General features: G+C 41.8%; 1 protein-coding gene across 2 annotated transcripts in view; it reads left to right on the top strand.

Moving 5' to 3' along the window:
* Positions 1–14044, top strand: part of Csrp2bp (CSRP2 binding protein) — a 37990-nt gene that overhangs the window by 11416 nt on the left and 12530 nt on the right. The window contains exons 3-8 of one of the 2 annotated variants that reach the window (XM_013027115.1): positions 264–445; positions 1874–2290; positions 3353–3918; positions 9206–9342; positions 10156–10331; positions 11867–12057. In XM_013027115.1, the coding sequence (XP_012882569.1) occupies positions 264–445; positions 1874–2290; positions 3353–3918; positions 9206–9342; positions 10156–10331; positions 11867–12057 (1669 nt within the window). Of the gene's footprint in view, positions 1–263; positions 446–1873; positions 2291–3352; positions 3919–9205; positions 9343–10155; positions 10332–10799; positions 10925–11866; positions 12058–14044 lie in introns of those variants that run through there. The other variant, XM_013027114.1, reaches the window with a different exon arrangement.

Below are 14044 nucleotides of genomic sequence, written 5' to 3'. Positions count from 1 at the left end.
CATGTGTGAGCCACCAGTGCATGGCTTCTAAGAAATGTTTTATTTCATTCAGTTCTCCTAGCAACCTTGTGAGATAGTTCTATTATTTTGATTTTACAGATGAAGGCAGATAAAAGGTTGTAGAGCCAGGATTTGAAACCAGGCTGACTCTAGAACCTCTCTTTTGAAGCTTATGGATAGGAGTCAGAGCCTGCATGGAATATATTTTTGATATACTGGTGAAATTGAGGTACCAATGGTTTTTAAATTCTTGGGCTCTTTAGGAAAAAGACTTCGACATGGTGGAGCACAGTAGCAGGCTGCCTTAGTGTGGGAAGCCCTATGTATTTCCGTTCTGGTGCTCAGGAATTTGGAGAACCCGGATGGTGGAAACTTGTTCATAACAAGCCCCCAACAATGAAACCTGAAGGAGAGAAGTTGTCTGCCTCCACTTTGAAAGTAAAAGGTACTGTTGTGAGAAGAGCACAAAAGGAGCTAGTCAGACCAGGGCCAGGCAAGCATGAGCAGGGAACAGGCTGCTTTTAGGAGGCTTAGGCCATTTCATTTGTCTCTAGAGTTGTTCCACTTGAAAATTTTATGGTGACACTTTCTGTATGTTATAAATTTATTGGATACTTTATTACATTAAAAAAGAGCATAAGTATATTTATTCTTTATTTTATTCCAGTATGCCTTGTACAATTTTCAATTGTAGTGCATATAGATCTGCTCTATTTTATTTGATTCTATCATATGATAATCTAGTAAAACATTTCTCTATTGGACATTTTGTTGTTTCTGTCCCCTACCTACTCCCCACTTTTTTTTATTTTTGCTGGTCCTGGTACCTGAATTCAGAGCCTGAGTACTTTCCCTTGAGCTTTTTCCTCAAGGCTAGTGCTCTTATCACTTGAGATGCAGCTCTACTTCCAGCTTTTTAGTAGTTAACTGGAGATACAGAGTCTCACAGATTTTTCCTTTGAGGCTGGCTTCAAACTGTGATCCTCAGACCTTGGCCTCCTCTAGGATTCTGGCTAAGTATGAGCTACTGGTGCCCAGCTGGTCCCCTCCCCCTTTTTTAAATCATTAAAAAAATAATGCTACAGTTTTTCAAATTTGAATATGTGTACAAATTGTGATAAATTTCTGGAAATAGTGTTTCTGGATAATAGGATATATTAAAAAGCATATTCTGACAATTGTTCATTGTCACTCCATTAGTATTCATGGTTAAATTACCCTCAAAATTGTGATAAAGTTTATATCTTATCAAAAAAGTCATGAAGACATCCATTTCCTCATTCTCTTCTGAGCATTATGAAAATTTAATGTTCTCCAATTCTTTTTTTTTTTTTTTTTTGGTCGGTCGTGAACTCTGGGCCTGGGCGCTGTCCTTCAGCTCAAGGCGAGCACTCTACCACTTAAGCTATAGCGCCACTTCCGGTTTTCTGGTGGTTTATCGGAGATAGGAGTTTCATGGTCTCTCCTGCCTGAGCTGGCTTTGAACCGAGATCTTTAGATCTCAGCCTCCTGAGTAGCTAGGATTATAGGCGTGAGCCACCAGCGCCCGGCTGTTCTCCAGTTCTTATGTGGAAGTAGTTACTTGTTTCAGTCTATATCACAGTTTTTTTGTTGTTATTGGCAAAGACTCCCATTAAGATTCTTGCTATGTTGTCTAGGCTGGTCTGGAATTCCTAAGTCCAAACGATCCTTCTGCTTTAGCAGGCTTGGTTTAAAACTTTTTTCTTAAGAGATATTTAAATTTGTTGGTTTAGGATATCCATAGGCCATTTATCTATAATAAGCATAGCACTAGGTTCACAGTAATAAATTATGAAAGAAAATGAAGCTGGATAGTGACCTTAAAAGTTTGATGTTTATCCTTTATTGGCAGCCTCAAAACCAATGTTGGATCCCATCATTACTGTTGAGGGACTCAGAAAACGGGCAGGTCGAAATCCTGTGGAATCTGCCATGGAATTAAAAGAGAAAAGATCTCGAACACAGGAAGCAAAAGACATTAGAAGAGCCCAAAAGGAAGCAGCAGGCTTTCTTGATAGAAGCACATCTTCCACCCCTGTGAAGTTCATAAGCCGAGGTCGTAGACCAGATGTGATTCTTGAGAAAGGAGAAGTGATTGACTTTTCATCCTTGAGCTCTTCTGACCGAACCCCGCTGACTAGCCCTTCTCCTTCTCCCTCACTGGATTTCTCTGCCCCTGGGACACCAGCCTCTCATTCTGCTACACCTAGTTTGCTTTCAGAAGCAGATCTGATTCCAGATGTGATGCCACCTCAAGCCTTGTTTCATGGTAAGACTTAAAATATCAGAACCTTTTGTTCTTGTGTAAGGGTGCTATATAAATGTGTTTTGTTTTCACTCTGCGGCTGCATGTTCTACATTTCTTTTCCTTCCTTTCTTCCGTCCCTTCCTTTCCTTCTTCCCTTCTTCCCTTCCTTCCTTTCTTTCTTATTGGTTGGGGGGGGCTTGAACTCTAGGCCTGGGTGCTGTCCCTGAGCCTCTTTGTGCTCAAGGCTAGCGCTTTACCACTTGAGCCACAACACCACTTACAATTTTTGAGTGGTTTATTGGAGATAAGTGTCTTATAGGGATTTTTCTGCCTGGGCTGGCTTCGAACCCTGATCCTCAGATCTCAGCCTTTTGAGTTGCTAGGATTACAGTTGTAAACCACCAGTGCCTGGCTCTTCGTTTGTCTTTTCTTTTCTTTCTTTTTTTTTTTTGTTTTTTGTTGGTCATGGGGCTTGAACTCTAGGATTACAGTTGTAAACCACCAGTACCTGGCTCTTCGTTTGTCTTTTCTTTTCTTTCTTTTTTTTTTGTTTTTTTGTTTTTTGTTGGTCATGGGGCTTGAACTCTGGGCCTGAGCACTGTCCCTCAGCTCTTCAGCTTAAAGCTAGCGCTCTACCACTTGAGCCACAGCTCACTTCTGGTTTTCTGGTGATTTATTGGAGATATGAGTTTCATTGCTTTACCTGCCTGACTGGCTTTGAATGGTGATCCTCGGATCTCAGCCGCCTGAGTAGCTAGGATTATAGGTGTGAGCCACTGGCTCCCGGCATGTTTCTTTTTTTTTGCTTTTCTTTTTGAACTCTGGGCCTGAGTGCTGTCCCTCAGCTCTTCAGCTCAAGGCTAGCGCTCTACCACTTGAGCTACAGTGCCACTTCGGGTTTTCTGGTGGTTTATTGGAGATAAGAGTTTCACAGACTTTCCTGCCCAGGCTGGCTTTGAACTGCGATCCTCGGATCTCAGCCTCCTGAGTAGCTAGGCTTACAGGTGTAAGCCACCGGCGCCCGGCTTTTCCGGCATGTTTCTTTTCCTATGTCTTGACAACAGTGTTTTGCAATCTGCACAGATGATGATGAAATTGAAGGTGATGGCGTTATAGACCCAGGGATGGAGTATGTTCCACCCCCAGCTGGATCCTCAGCTTCTGGACCAGCAGGAGGCAGAAAGAAGGTCAGAGCCCCTGAACAGATAAAGCAGGAGGTAGAAAGTGAGGAGGAAAAGCCAGACAGGATGGATGTAGACAGCGAAGACACAGATTCAAACACTTCTATGCACACAAGGGCTCGAGAGAAGAGAAAACCTCCCCTGGAGAAGGACATGAAGCCTAAAGGGCCCAAGTATACTCCTGTGAGCATCTATGAGGAAAAACTGCTTCTCAAGAGGCTGGAAGCTTGTTCCAGTGCAGTGGCCATGACACCGGAAGCTCGGAGACTGAAGCGGAAGCTGATTGTCAGGCAAGCGAAAAGAGATAGGGGATTACCACTTTTTGACTTGGATGAAGTTGTGAATGCTGCCCTTTTGTTAGTTGATGGAATTTATGGAGCCAGAGAAGGAGGAGTTTCCAGGCTTCCATCTGGACAAGCCACTTACAGGACTACCTGTCAGGACTTCAGGATCCTGGACCGATACCAGGTGATGTGAGCTACCAGGTGATGCGAGTGTGTGCTGCCTAACCACTGGGGACAGGAGTGGGATGGGGGCAGGCAGTGGACACATAATGCTGTGACACTCATAATCATGAGTAATTTGAGGAGAAAAGCTCTAGGAGGAAAGTGCAAAAATTCCAAAATTGTTTAATATAACCATCCTTAATATACCTGTTTTCTTTTAACTTGAATATTCAAGACAACCAAGAAATTTTCCTTCTGTCTCTGTGTCTCAAGGTAGTTCATGTCATGGTTTTGATTGACAGATTTGCTGAGGCCTTGCATCTGTGTTGTTAGAGCACATCAGTTGGTTTTTCAGCAGTTTGTTTACCTTTTACTTAGGATGTAGTGACTTCTTTTTTTGGGGGGGGGTCCTGTCGTGGGGCCTGAACTCTGGGCCTGGGCGCTGTCCCTCAGCTCTTCAGCTCAAGGCTAGCGCTCTACCACTTGAGCCACAGGGCCACTTCTGGCTTTTTTCTTTTTGCTTATGTGGTGCTGAGGAATCGAACCCAGGGCCTCAGGCATTGCAAAGCAAGCGCTCTACTGCTGAGCCACCTTCCCAGCCCTCTCTCATACATTTTTAAATTACATTTTTCTTGGGCTTTCTGGTAAAATTCTTGAACTTTTCTAATTTTCACTAAGTACTTTAATTCAGTGGTCATGTCTTTAATATATAGTACTGATTAAGAGATGCTTCGCAGCTATAATAGACCCTTGGTACCTATGGTTTCAAAAAGACCCCACTACTGAGGGAAATCCAAGCATGCTCAGGATGTATAAAGTCCAGTGCTGTACTGTGGATATTTGATTATTTTTCTCATAATGGCATCTAACTTCCATTAAATACATACTGCTTTCACTTCATCACTTATTCACTTTTTACCTTGCTTTTTGGACACCATTTACTTTTTGGGAGGCACTTTTTTTTTTTTTAAAGGAGAAAACAATCCTTATGCTGGTTTTATTTATTATTAGTTTTTTGGGGGGGCGGGGGGAGTCCAGTCGTGGGGCCTGAACTCTGGGCCTGGGCACTTGTCCCTCAGCTCTTCAGCTCAAGGCTAGTGCTCTACCACTTGAGCTACAGTGTCACTTTCAGCTTTTTCTGTTTATGTGGTGCTGAGGAATTGAACCCAGGGCCTCATGCATGCAAGGCAAGCACTCTACTACAGAGTCACCTTCCCAGCCCTGAGGCACTTTTTTTTTTTTTAAGTTGCTCTTTTGCTTTTGTTTATATTCAAAGACATTCTATTTGAATAAAGCATGTCAAGGTAGCATCAGTTAAAACTTGATTCACTATGTTTTCAGGTGATGGCTTGGACAACAGTGTAGCTTTCCCTAGTACAAGTGTTTATGATGATGACCCTGATAAGGACAAAAAGTCTCACAAAAAGCATGGCATCTTTGGGAGGCAGATTTTCACATTAAGGGGAAGGAAATACACAGTAGATCCTCCCAATGATTTAAACCAAACACAACTGATAATAACTTAGGACTGTCTGAGAGCTTCTCTACATTAACTACATGATGAGTGTGCTAGAATTTAAAATGTTATTATCAGTAAGTAGTTGTACAAAGAAGTTCCATCCTACAAGACAGTATATGAGTACAAAGTGTCTGACAACATTGTCACCCATCTCTCCTAACCCATCCCTTCTTGGGTCCTGATTGACAAGGACTCCAAAAGGCTGAAAAAGGCTCAGGATGGAAGGGCCAAGACCAGCCTGGTGGCTGTGACTGAAATGTTATGATGGTAGAGGAACAGATTAGTGCAAGATGAGTGCATAGGAGTAATGGAGTCAGATTCTGCAGGATTTTGAAAGTCACAGAAGAGGAACATGAATTATATTCTGAAAATACAGTGGGAAGCCACATAGAGGAAATAATTTATGTTTTAAAAAAAAGACTTGCTTCTTGTAGGGAATAGATGATGTGGATGAAGTAGAGTGGCAGCAGAAATACCAATAGGAACTCATGGTAGTGGTCTAGGCAGAGTGAAAGGGAATATAAAGTGAAAGCAAGGCAGGTAGAAAGAAGCCAGGGAACTCTATAACATCCATGAGGATTCAAGGAGGACTCTCCTTGAGACTAATCGAATAGGAGACAAGCTACTGGGTCAGCAGCTGATGTTTCAGTTATGATTCTGCACTCTGGAAGTGGGGCTGTAGCTCAAGTGGTAGAGCGCTTGCCTTGAGCTGAAGAGCTGGGGGACAGTGCCCAGGCCCAGAGTTCAAGCCCCACAACCGACAAAAAAAAAACAAAAAAAAATCCCAGTGATTCTGCACTTTAAGCCACCCCAAAATATAAGTGATTTGTCATGCTTTTTATTTTTATTTATTCATTTTTATTTTTTGCTCGGTCCTGGGGCTTGAACTCTGGACCTGGATGCTGTCCCTCAGCTCTTCAGCTCAAGGCTAGCACTCTACCACTTGAGCTACAGTACCACTTCTGGTTTTCTTTTTTTTGTGGGGGGGAGGGCGGTCTAGTTGTGAGGCCTGTACTCTGGGCCTGGGCGCTGTCCCTCAGCTCTTCAGCTCAAGGCTAGCGCTCTACCACTTGAGCTACAGTGCCACTTCTGGCTTTTTTCTTTTGGCTTATGTGGTGCTGAGGAATCAAGCCCAGGGCCTCATGCATACAAGGCAAGCGCTCTACCACTGAGCCACCTTCCCAGCCCCCACTTCTGGTTTTCTAGTGGTTTATTGGAGATAGGCATCTCACAGTCTTTCCTGCCTGGGCTAGCTTTGAACTGTGATCCTCAGATCTCAACCTCCTGAGTAGCTAGGATTACAGGTGTGAGCCACCAGCGCCTGGCTACTATTTTTATTTTTGATAGTACTAGGAATTCAACTCAGGGCCTTAGTAACACTTGAACTATGCCCACAGCTCTTTTTTGTTTTAGTTATTTGTCAGGTAGGTTCCCATGCTTTTGCCTGGGAAAACTCTAGATGCCTCCCCTGTAGCATATATCATCCCTAGCTTACTGATGGATGTGGATTCTCACAAATTTTTGCCCTGACTAGACTCAAACTGAGATCTTCCTGCTTTCTGCTTCCTGAGTAACTGGGATTACAGGCATTGAGCTACCATACCTAATGCATAATAACGACTTAATGTTTTGCGTGATTTTTGTTGACTGACTGGCTCAATAGGTTAGTGGTTCTGAGGCTGAGGTCACTTCTGTGGCTGCATTCATGAGGGAGCTGAGTTGGAACTAGAATGGCCAGGATACTTGTCTTCTCACAGAGCTTGTGTGCATGAGGCCTGTAGTTATTCACTAGTTTAGATGAAGTAATATAATGGCAGACTTCCAAAAGGGAGGAAGGGAAAGCTGCCAGTTATCTGAAGATTGAAAGCCCCATAGTATTACCTCTGCCACTTTCTGATAGGTCAAAGCCATTCACAAGACATGCATAGGCTGTCTCTCATTAGGAAGAGCCATTTATACCCACAGGAATGGAGGAATTGTTAGTGACCATTTTTAAAAACTCCCCAGCTTTGAATATTATTTTGAAACTTACTTTCAGTCTTGGAAGAATTTCAGAGTTGGCCTTTGAAAATTTTGGTGTCCAGGTTGAGAAAGTATGAAAGCCAATTACAGAGGAAGAAATCTTGCTCTTCTTTCAGCAAAGTTATTTTCTAGGCTATGAGAAAACTGATTGTACAAAAACAACTCAGGCTTCTAAACTTCAGCCAGCCCTTGGCACACCACCTTATAAATGTGCCTTTTAATCTTCCACCTGAGCTCTTCTCTGTAAAACCCTAATTGCACGTATTCTGTTAGTACATGACTGAGGGCCCTGGAGCAGCTCTCACTGAAGAACAGCACCCTTCATTGCAGCTGCCAGGGATTTATTGATTGATTGGTTGGTTGATTGTCTGTCCTGACACTTGAACTCAGGCCTTGGGTACTATCACTGAGCTTTTTTTGCTCAAGGCTAATGTTCTACAACCTGAGCAACAGCTCCACTTTCAGCTTTTTTGTTAGAGTCTCACAGACTCTCTCTCTCTGCCCAGGCTGGATTCAAACTGCAATCCTCAGAGCTCAACCCCCGTAGTTAGGTTGAGCTCAGCTTTACTGTCGAGGTTCCAAAAGAAACACATGGAGTCCACTAGCTCTTCTAGGAAATCCTTCTGAGGAAGGGCCAGATTTGCCTTGCTGCCCCCACTCCCACATCCCTGGTAGGACCTCCCTGTTGAGATATGCTTTAGGGATGGTAGTCTACATCACTCCCATTATTGCCATAATTAATAATTGAAAAAGAGACATATTTTAGAAAGTCCATACACAAGAACAACAACACTTGGTTCCTGTGACCTATATGTATGTTACCTACTAGATATTAATGGTGTTTAATATGTAAGAGGAAAGCATAACATAGAACAAAACCTAGAGACACTGAAAAGTGTGTTCATTCCTGAATTTCACTCACTTAAATGAAGATTTTTTTAAAATTTGAAACTGGTGTTAGTTTTGACTAATGGATGACTTTGAACTGGTGTTTTTTTCTTTTTTCTTTATTTTATTTTATTGTCGGTTGTGGGGCTTAAACTCTGGGCCTGTGTGCTGTCCCTGAGCTCTCAGCTCAAAGCTAGCTCTCTACCACTTGAGCCACAGTCCCACTCTGGTTTTCTAGTGGTTAATTGGTGATAAGAGTCTCATGGACTTTCCAGCGGGGCTGGCTTTGAACCACAATCCCCAGATCCCAGCCTCTTGAGTAGCTAGGATTATGGGTGTGAGCCACTGGGCTTGGTGTTAATTTTTTTTTAATTTTTTGTTGAGATTAAGTGATTACATAAATTTTACAAATTTCACAGTAATGTGGGATAGTGATACTTTAGTTAAAAATCCAAACACACTTTAACCTTCTCAAGGCGCATTGTCATTATTGTGGTCTATAAAGCTTATGGACTGTACAAACTTCATATGCTAAATTTAGGCAAAAATACCTGCAAAGTATATGTTAAAACTTGAACTTTCCAAATAAGTAATACAGCTGGTAAAACACCTGCCAGTGAGTGATAAGCATCATATACCAAGCTTGAGTACCAAAAGAAAGAACCAAATAGTAGTGGCACCTAGCATGCCCTAGACACTGGGTTCACTCCAGAGCTAGGCATGGTGGAGCACCCTATAATTGCAGCACTGTGGAGAGAGGGTGCTAAGGCAGGAGGGTTTAAAATTTAAGGCCAGTCCTGACTATCTAGTGAGAGTCCGGACCATAATATATGGAAATAAATAATTTTGTTTTTATGTAACCATTGTTCCTTTTCCATAGACTGCCTTACCATCTAGGAAAGGATTTCGGCACCAGACAACCAAATTTTTATATCGATTGGTGGGATCAGAAGATATGGCTTTGGACCAAAGTATTGTCAGCCCTTATACTTCTCGGATCTTGAAGCCTTATATCAGGTATAAACAGAAGAGTTGTGATGTCAAGTATGTTGTGAGGTGATGTTTGTGGTTTCTGCACCCTGTTCTGTTGACTGACCAAAGACCTAATACTGTGAGCGGTGTTAGCGAGGACAGTTGTTCCACATCCACTGTTAGCCTTTTTGTAATGTAAACAGCAAGGATAAGTTACTAGTTTTCATGTTTCTTGGTGATTATCATAATCATGATCTTAAACATTAAAGTTGTGTATATTTAATAGTGTGTGAAGGGAAAAAAGTGGCAAGATGTCTCAGTTTTGAGACAGTGTCTGAATTGGATGTTGGGACAGTTTGTAATGACACTTGTCCAGGCTGAGTTTTCTAGAGATATCTGACTAAGAGCACAGTGTCTTTGGCTGTGCCACACTTCATCTGCAGCTCTGTCATTGACCTCACCCTCTTTGCCCAGCATTAGGTTCTTGGGCAAACATGTGGAGAGGCACTTCAGAGCCCGTGTAGTCCCTTCTCTGGTCTTCAGCCATGCTGGAAATGCATCCCTGTGTCAGCCCACAGATTTCTGGGGTGAATCTGCATGCTGGTTCTATTTCAGCACTGTTTTCCCTATTAGTCTCTGTATCCGTTCCTAGTTCAATCCCTGTTGGGTGCAGAGAAGTCTATCCTGATAAATGTGAAAGTTATAACATCTATAAACAAATATATAAAGCATTGCAACTTAATTTTATATTTCAGGCAAATCAGAAGTGTGTGTGTGTGTGTGTGTGTGTCAGATAGCTAGAAATAATATGGAGTGTTTCTCTTGATTTGGATTTATTTATTTTCTGTGGTACTGGAGGCGTGATTATGAGACAAAGCCACCCAAACTACAGCTCCTGTCACAGATTCGTTCTCACTTGCACAAGAGTGACCCTCATTGGACACCTGAGCCTGAAGCACCTCTCGACTACTGCTATGTCCGACCAAATCACATCCCAACAATCAACTCCATGTGTCAGGAGTTTTTCTGGCCGGGTATGTTCCCCTTCCAAAATAAGATCAATTTTCTGTGTATTTCACCCTAGTAATTTTTATTTTATTTTTGGTTCTAGTACTAGAGCTTGAACTCAAGGCCTCAAGTTTGTTTGTTTGTTTGCTTGGTTTTCTCCCAAGGCTTTTTGCTGGTTAATTGGAGAATAGAGCCTCAAAGACTTCTCTGCCCAGGCTGGCTTTGAACCATGATCCTTAGATCTCAGTCTCCTGAGTGGCTAGGATTACAGGTGTGAGCCATCAATTTCTGGCCACCCTAGTAATTTTTTAAATTAGTATATGTTATATGACCCTAAGCTCTTTACTCATATGATTTCATTTAGTTTGTATCTACTAACAGATAAATAAAATACAAAACATCTCTTACTTTCCTAAGATCAAGAAGCAGCCAGCAATTAAAATAATAAACAGTATTTTTGTTTGTTTTTCTTCCCTGTTTGTCTCTGCTTCCAGAATAAAAGATCCATCCTGTTTTGCTTCTACCTATGTTTAGATACCAGGTAATGTCTATCAAAGATACACAGTCTGGTAGCTTGGGCATGTTTGGACACTTGTTTTTGGCTTAATAATCATTCTTTATACATTGTTTAGCTGTTTCTTAGAGAGTACTAACTAGTATAGCCAAAAGATATAGATATATATTTTTTTAAGCCTAATGCGCCAATCATAGACTTTGGAAATAAAAGTAAACCCAGGATGGTTTTTCATTTTTGTTAACCTTAACAAAATAGTCTCCAGAGATGAATGTCATCAGTTTGAGGGACATATTTTAATTGCTAAATATGAATGTGTTCTCTGTTGCTCTGCTTTGAAAACTAAAGGAACTAGTACATGTCTTCCAGATGTTAGAGAAGATTGCATCCAGATTAAAGCTTGTCACCATTATTGTCTTACAATCATGTACTAGTTCATGGATGGCAGAGTTGTACTCAATCTTTTGGGAGTGGTATTGGCCACAGGTACCATTCTAGGAACACCTGTTTCTGCCCTTACCTTCCATATAAATTATGCACAGAATTCATTTTTATTTTACTTTTTTATTATGAAAAAAATTTCATGAGAGCTTAACAGTCATATGGATGGGATAAAGAATATGGTGTGGATGCTTTCAGGGTATCTTTACCTAGCTCTGTCAGTCTTTGTGCGTGCCTCTTCTCACACATTATAGGAACCAAGACGTTGAGACATTTTGACATTTGCCAGTCACACAGGTGGTAGAGGAGGCTGAGTCAAAGCCATATGTGTCCAGTTTTGAACCTGAACACTCTAGTACCCCACCTGTCTTGCTTCTACTCTTTTAGCATATGTACTTAGAAAAGACTATGTTAATTCTGATATTTTCAAAATTTTATTTTTATGATCTGAATGTGTGGTATCTATGGTAATATCTTTGCCTTCAATTTTGGATTTTTTTTTTTTTAGCATGCAGGTGTAGGTATAAGTACAGACTAAACAGCTTGGCGTTTATTAATTCTGAAAGGCACATAGATTTTAAGTGTCTGGTTGTTTCTTTTCTTTAGGCATTGACCTGTCTGAGTGCTTGCAGTATCCAGATTTTAGTGTTGTTGTCCTTTATAAAAAAGTCATCATTGCCTTTGGCTTCATGGTTCCTGATGTGAAATATAATGAAGCTTACATTTCATTTTTGTTGGTCCATCCTGAATGGAGAAGAGCAGGGATTGCAACTTTCATGATTTATCATCTGATTCAGGTAAGTTATCTGTGTTTGTGATTAACCGTAAGCCACATGATGTGCCCAAGGATTCTCTGAAAGATCAAAGGAGGCACAAGGCTGAGCTGGCCCTCCACAGCGCCTTAGAGGAAGCCAGGTGTTACCACTTACAAGGTAGTGAAAACATGCAGATGAAAACTTAATCCCTAAAATAAGATTGCTTTCATACCCAAGTTTCTTTGTGGGTGGTGTCATAGGTAACACAACAAAGTACAAATGTGACACCATGAAGCACGTGTGCTGTCCAAGTTGGTAACTGTATTCCAGTTCTAGAAAACTTTGATAACTGAGAAGCAGGAATAGAGTTATACATATTACTTTAAGTAGTTTAACCATGTTATCAAAACTGTGTTGATATTGATGACTACTTTTGACAGTCATATGAGATCCTTTTAGGCCTTGCTTCTAATATTCAACTCATCCTTTGATATATGGGTTTTCTTTTGTTTTTTTGTGTGTGTTTTTTTGTTCAGTCAAGGGGCTTGAACTCTGAGCCTGGGCACTGTCCCTCAGGTCTTCAGCTCAAGGCAAGCATTCTACCACTGGAGCCACAGCACCACTTTTGGTTTTCTGGTGGTAAATTGGAGATAAGAGTCTCAAGGACTTTCCTGCCCCAGCTGGCTTTGAACTTATTCTCAGATCTCAGCCTCCTGAGTAGTTATGGTTAACAGGCATGAGCCAGGGCTGGGAAGGTGGCTCAGTGGTAGAGCTCTTGCCTCGTGTGCATGAGGCCCTGGGTTCGATTCCTCAGCACCACATAACCAAAAAGAAAAAAGCTGGAAGTGGCGCAGTGGCTCAATTGGTCGAGTGCTAACCTTGAGCTGAAGAGCTGAGGGACAGTGCTCAGGCCCCACAACCAGACCCAAAAAACAGGCATGAGCCATCTACTTTTCCTGAGTGATAGGGTTATAAGGATGCACCACCATGAAACATGATGGAGATTTTAAAAAAAGTCTCTTTTTGGTTCTTTATTAAAATTAGCTTAATAATTCCAGATTTTGTCTAGAAGCTTGAAAAACCTCTTCCAAGAAATCACTTTCCTCCAAACAATGACTTTATAAATCATTCCCAGGCAATTGAAGTGTGCCACCTTGTGTTGTTTCAGTTGAGACTAGCTTGGTTATTGCTGCTGTGTCCTTTTTCCCTGTGTCACCTTACCCACAGAATTCATTTATGTGTCCATCTTGTCGTAGCAGAGTGCTTCCAGATTTTCTGCCTTTTGTTACCAGCAAGGTCCCAAGGGCATGGTGAAGATGATTTTGTTGTTGCTGGTGGTGGTCCTGGGGCTTGAACTGGCTGCTCCAGTGCCTAGGTGCTTGCTATTCTGAGCCTCTTTGTGCTCAAGGCTAGCGCTCTACCACTTGAGCCACAGTGCCACTCCTGACAAAGATGATTTGATTGTTATTAGTGCATCTAACTTAAGGCCTGGTGTGGAGACAGACTTTGTTGAATGTTTGCTAGGCTTATCTTCGAATGTAGGCACCTTGTACCCTAACCACACAATAAGCCCCAGGGCTCAAACACATGGCTTGGCCAGTAGTACTTGGGCAAGTACAGTAGAATTTTGCTCTACATTAAATAAAGATACAGGCTGACCCATTGTAACAATGAGATGTACAAGACACTATGTTGAAAACAAACTACAGCATCAGCTGGGGGAGGGAGGAGTTGGGGAAGTGGAGAGGGAAGGGATGGTAGGGGAAAAACAAAGGAGGAGGTAACAATGCTCTATAGTAAATGTACTCTTTACCTTATTCATGTATGTAACTGTAACCCCTCTGTATAGTATTTTTACAATAAAAAACGTATTTTAAAAAATTGCTCTACATTGGGCTGGGAAGGTGGCTCAGTGGTAGAGCGCTTGCCTTGCATGTCTGAGGCCCTGGGTTTGATTCCTCAGCACCACATAAGCAAAAAGAAAAAAGCCAGAAGTGGCGCTGTGGCTCAAGGGGTAGAGCGCTAACCT

Source organism: Dipodomys ordii, unplaced genomic scaffold (genome assembly GCF_000151885.1).
Source record: "Dipodomys ordii isolate 6190 unplaced genomic scaffold, Dord_2.0 Scaffold99, whole genome shotgun sequence".
Taxonomy (NCBI): domain Eukaryota; kingdom Metazoa; phylum Chordata; class Mammalia; order Rodentia; family Heteromyidae; genus Dipodomys; species Dipodomys ordii.
The sequence above is the reverse complement of the archived record's forward strand: the minus strand, read 5'-3'. Positions and strand labels throughout refer to the sequence as shown.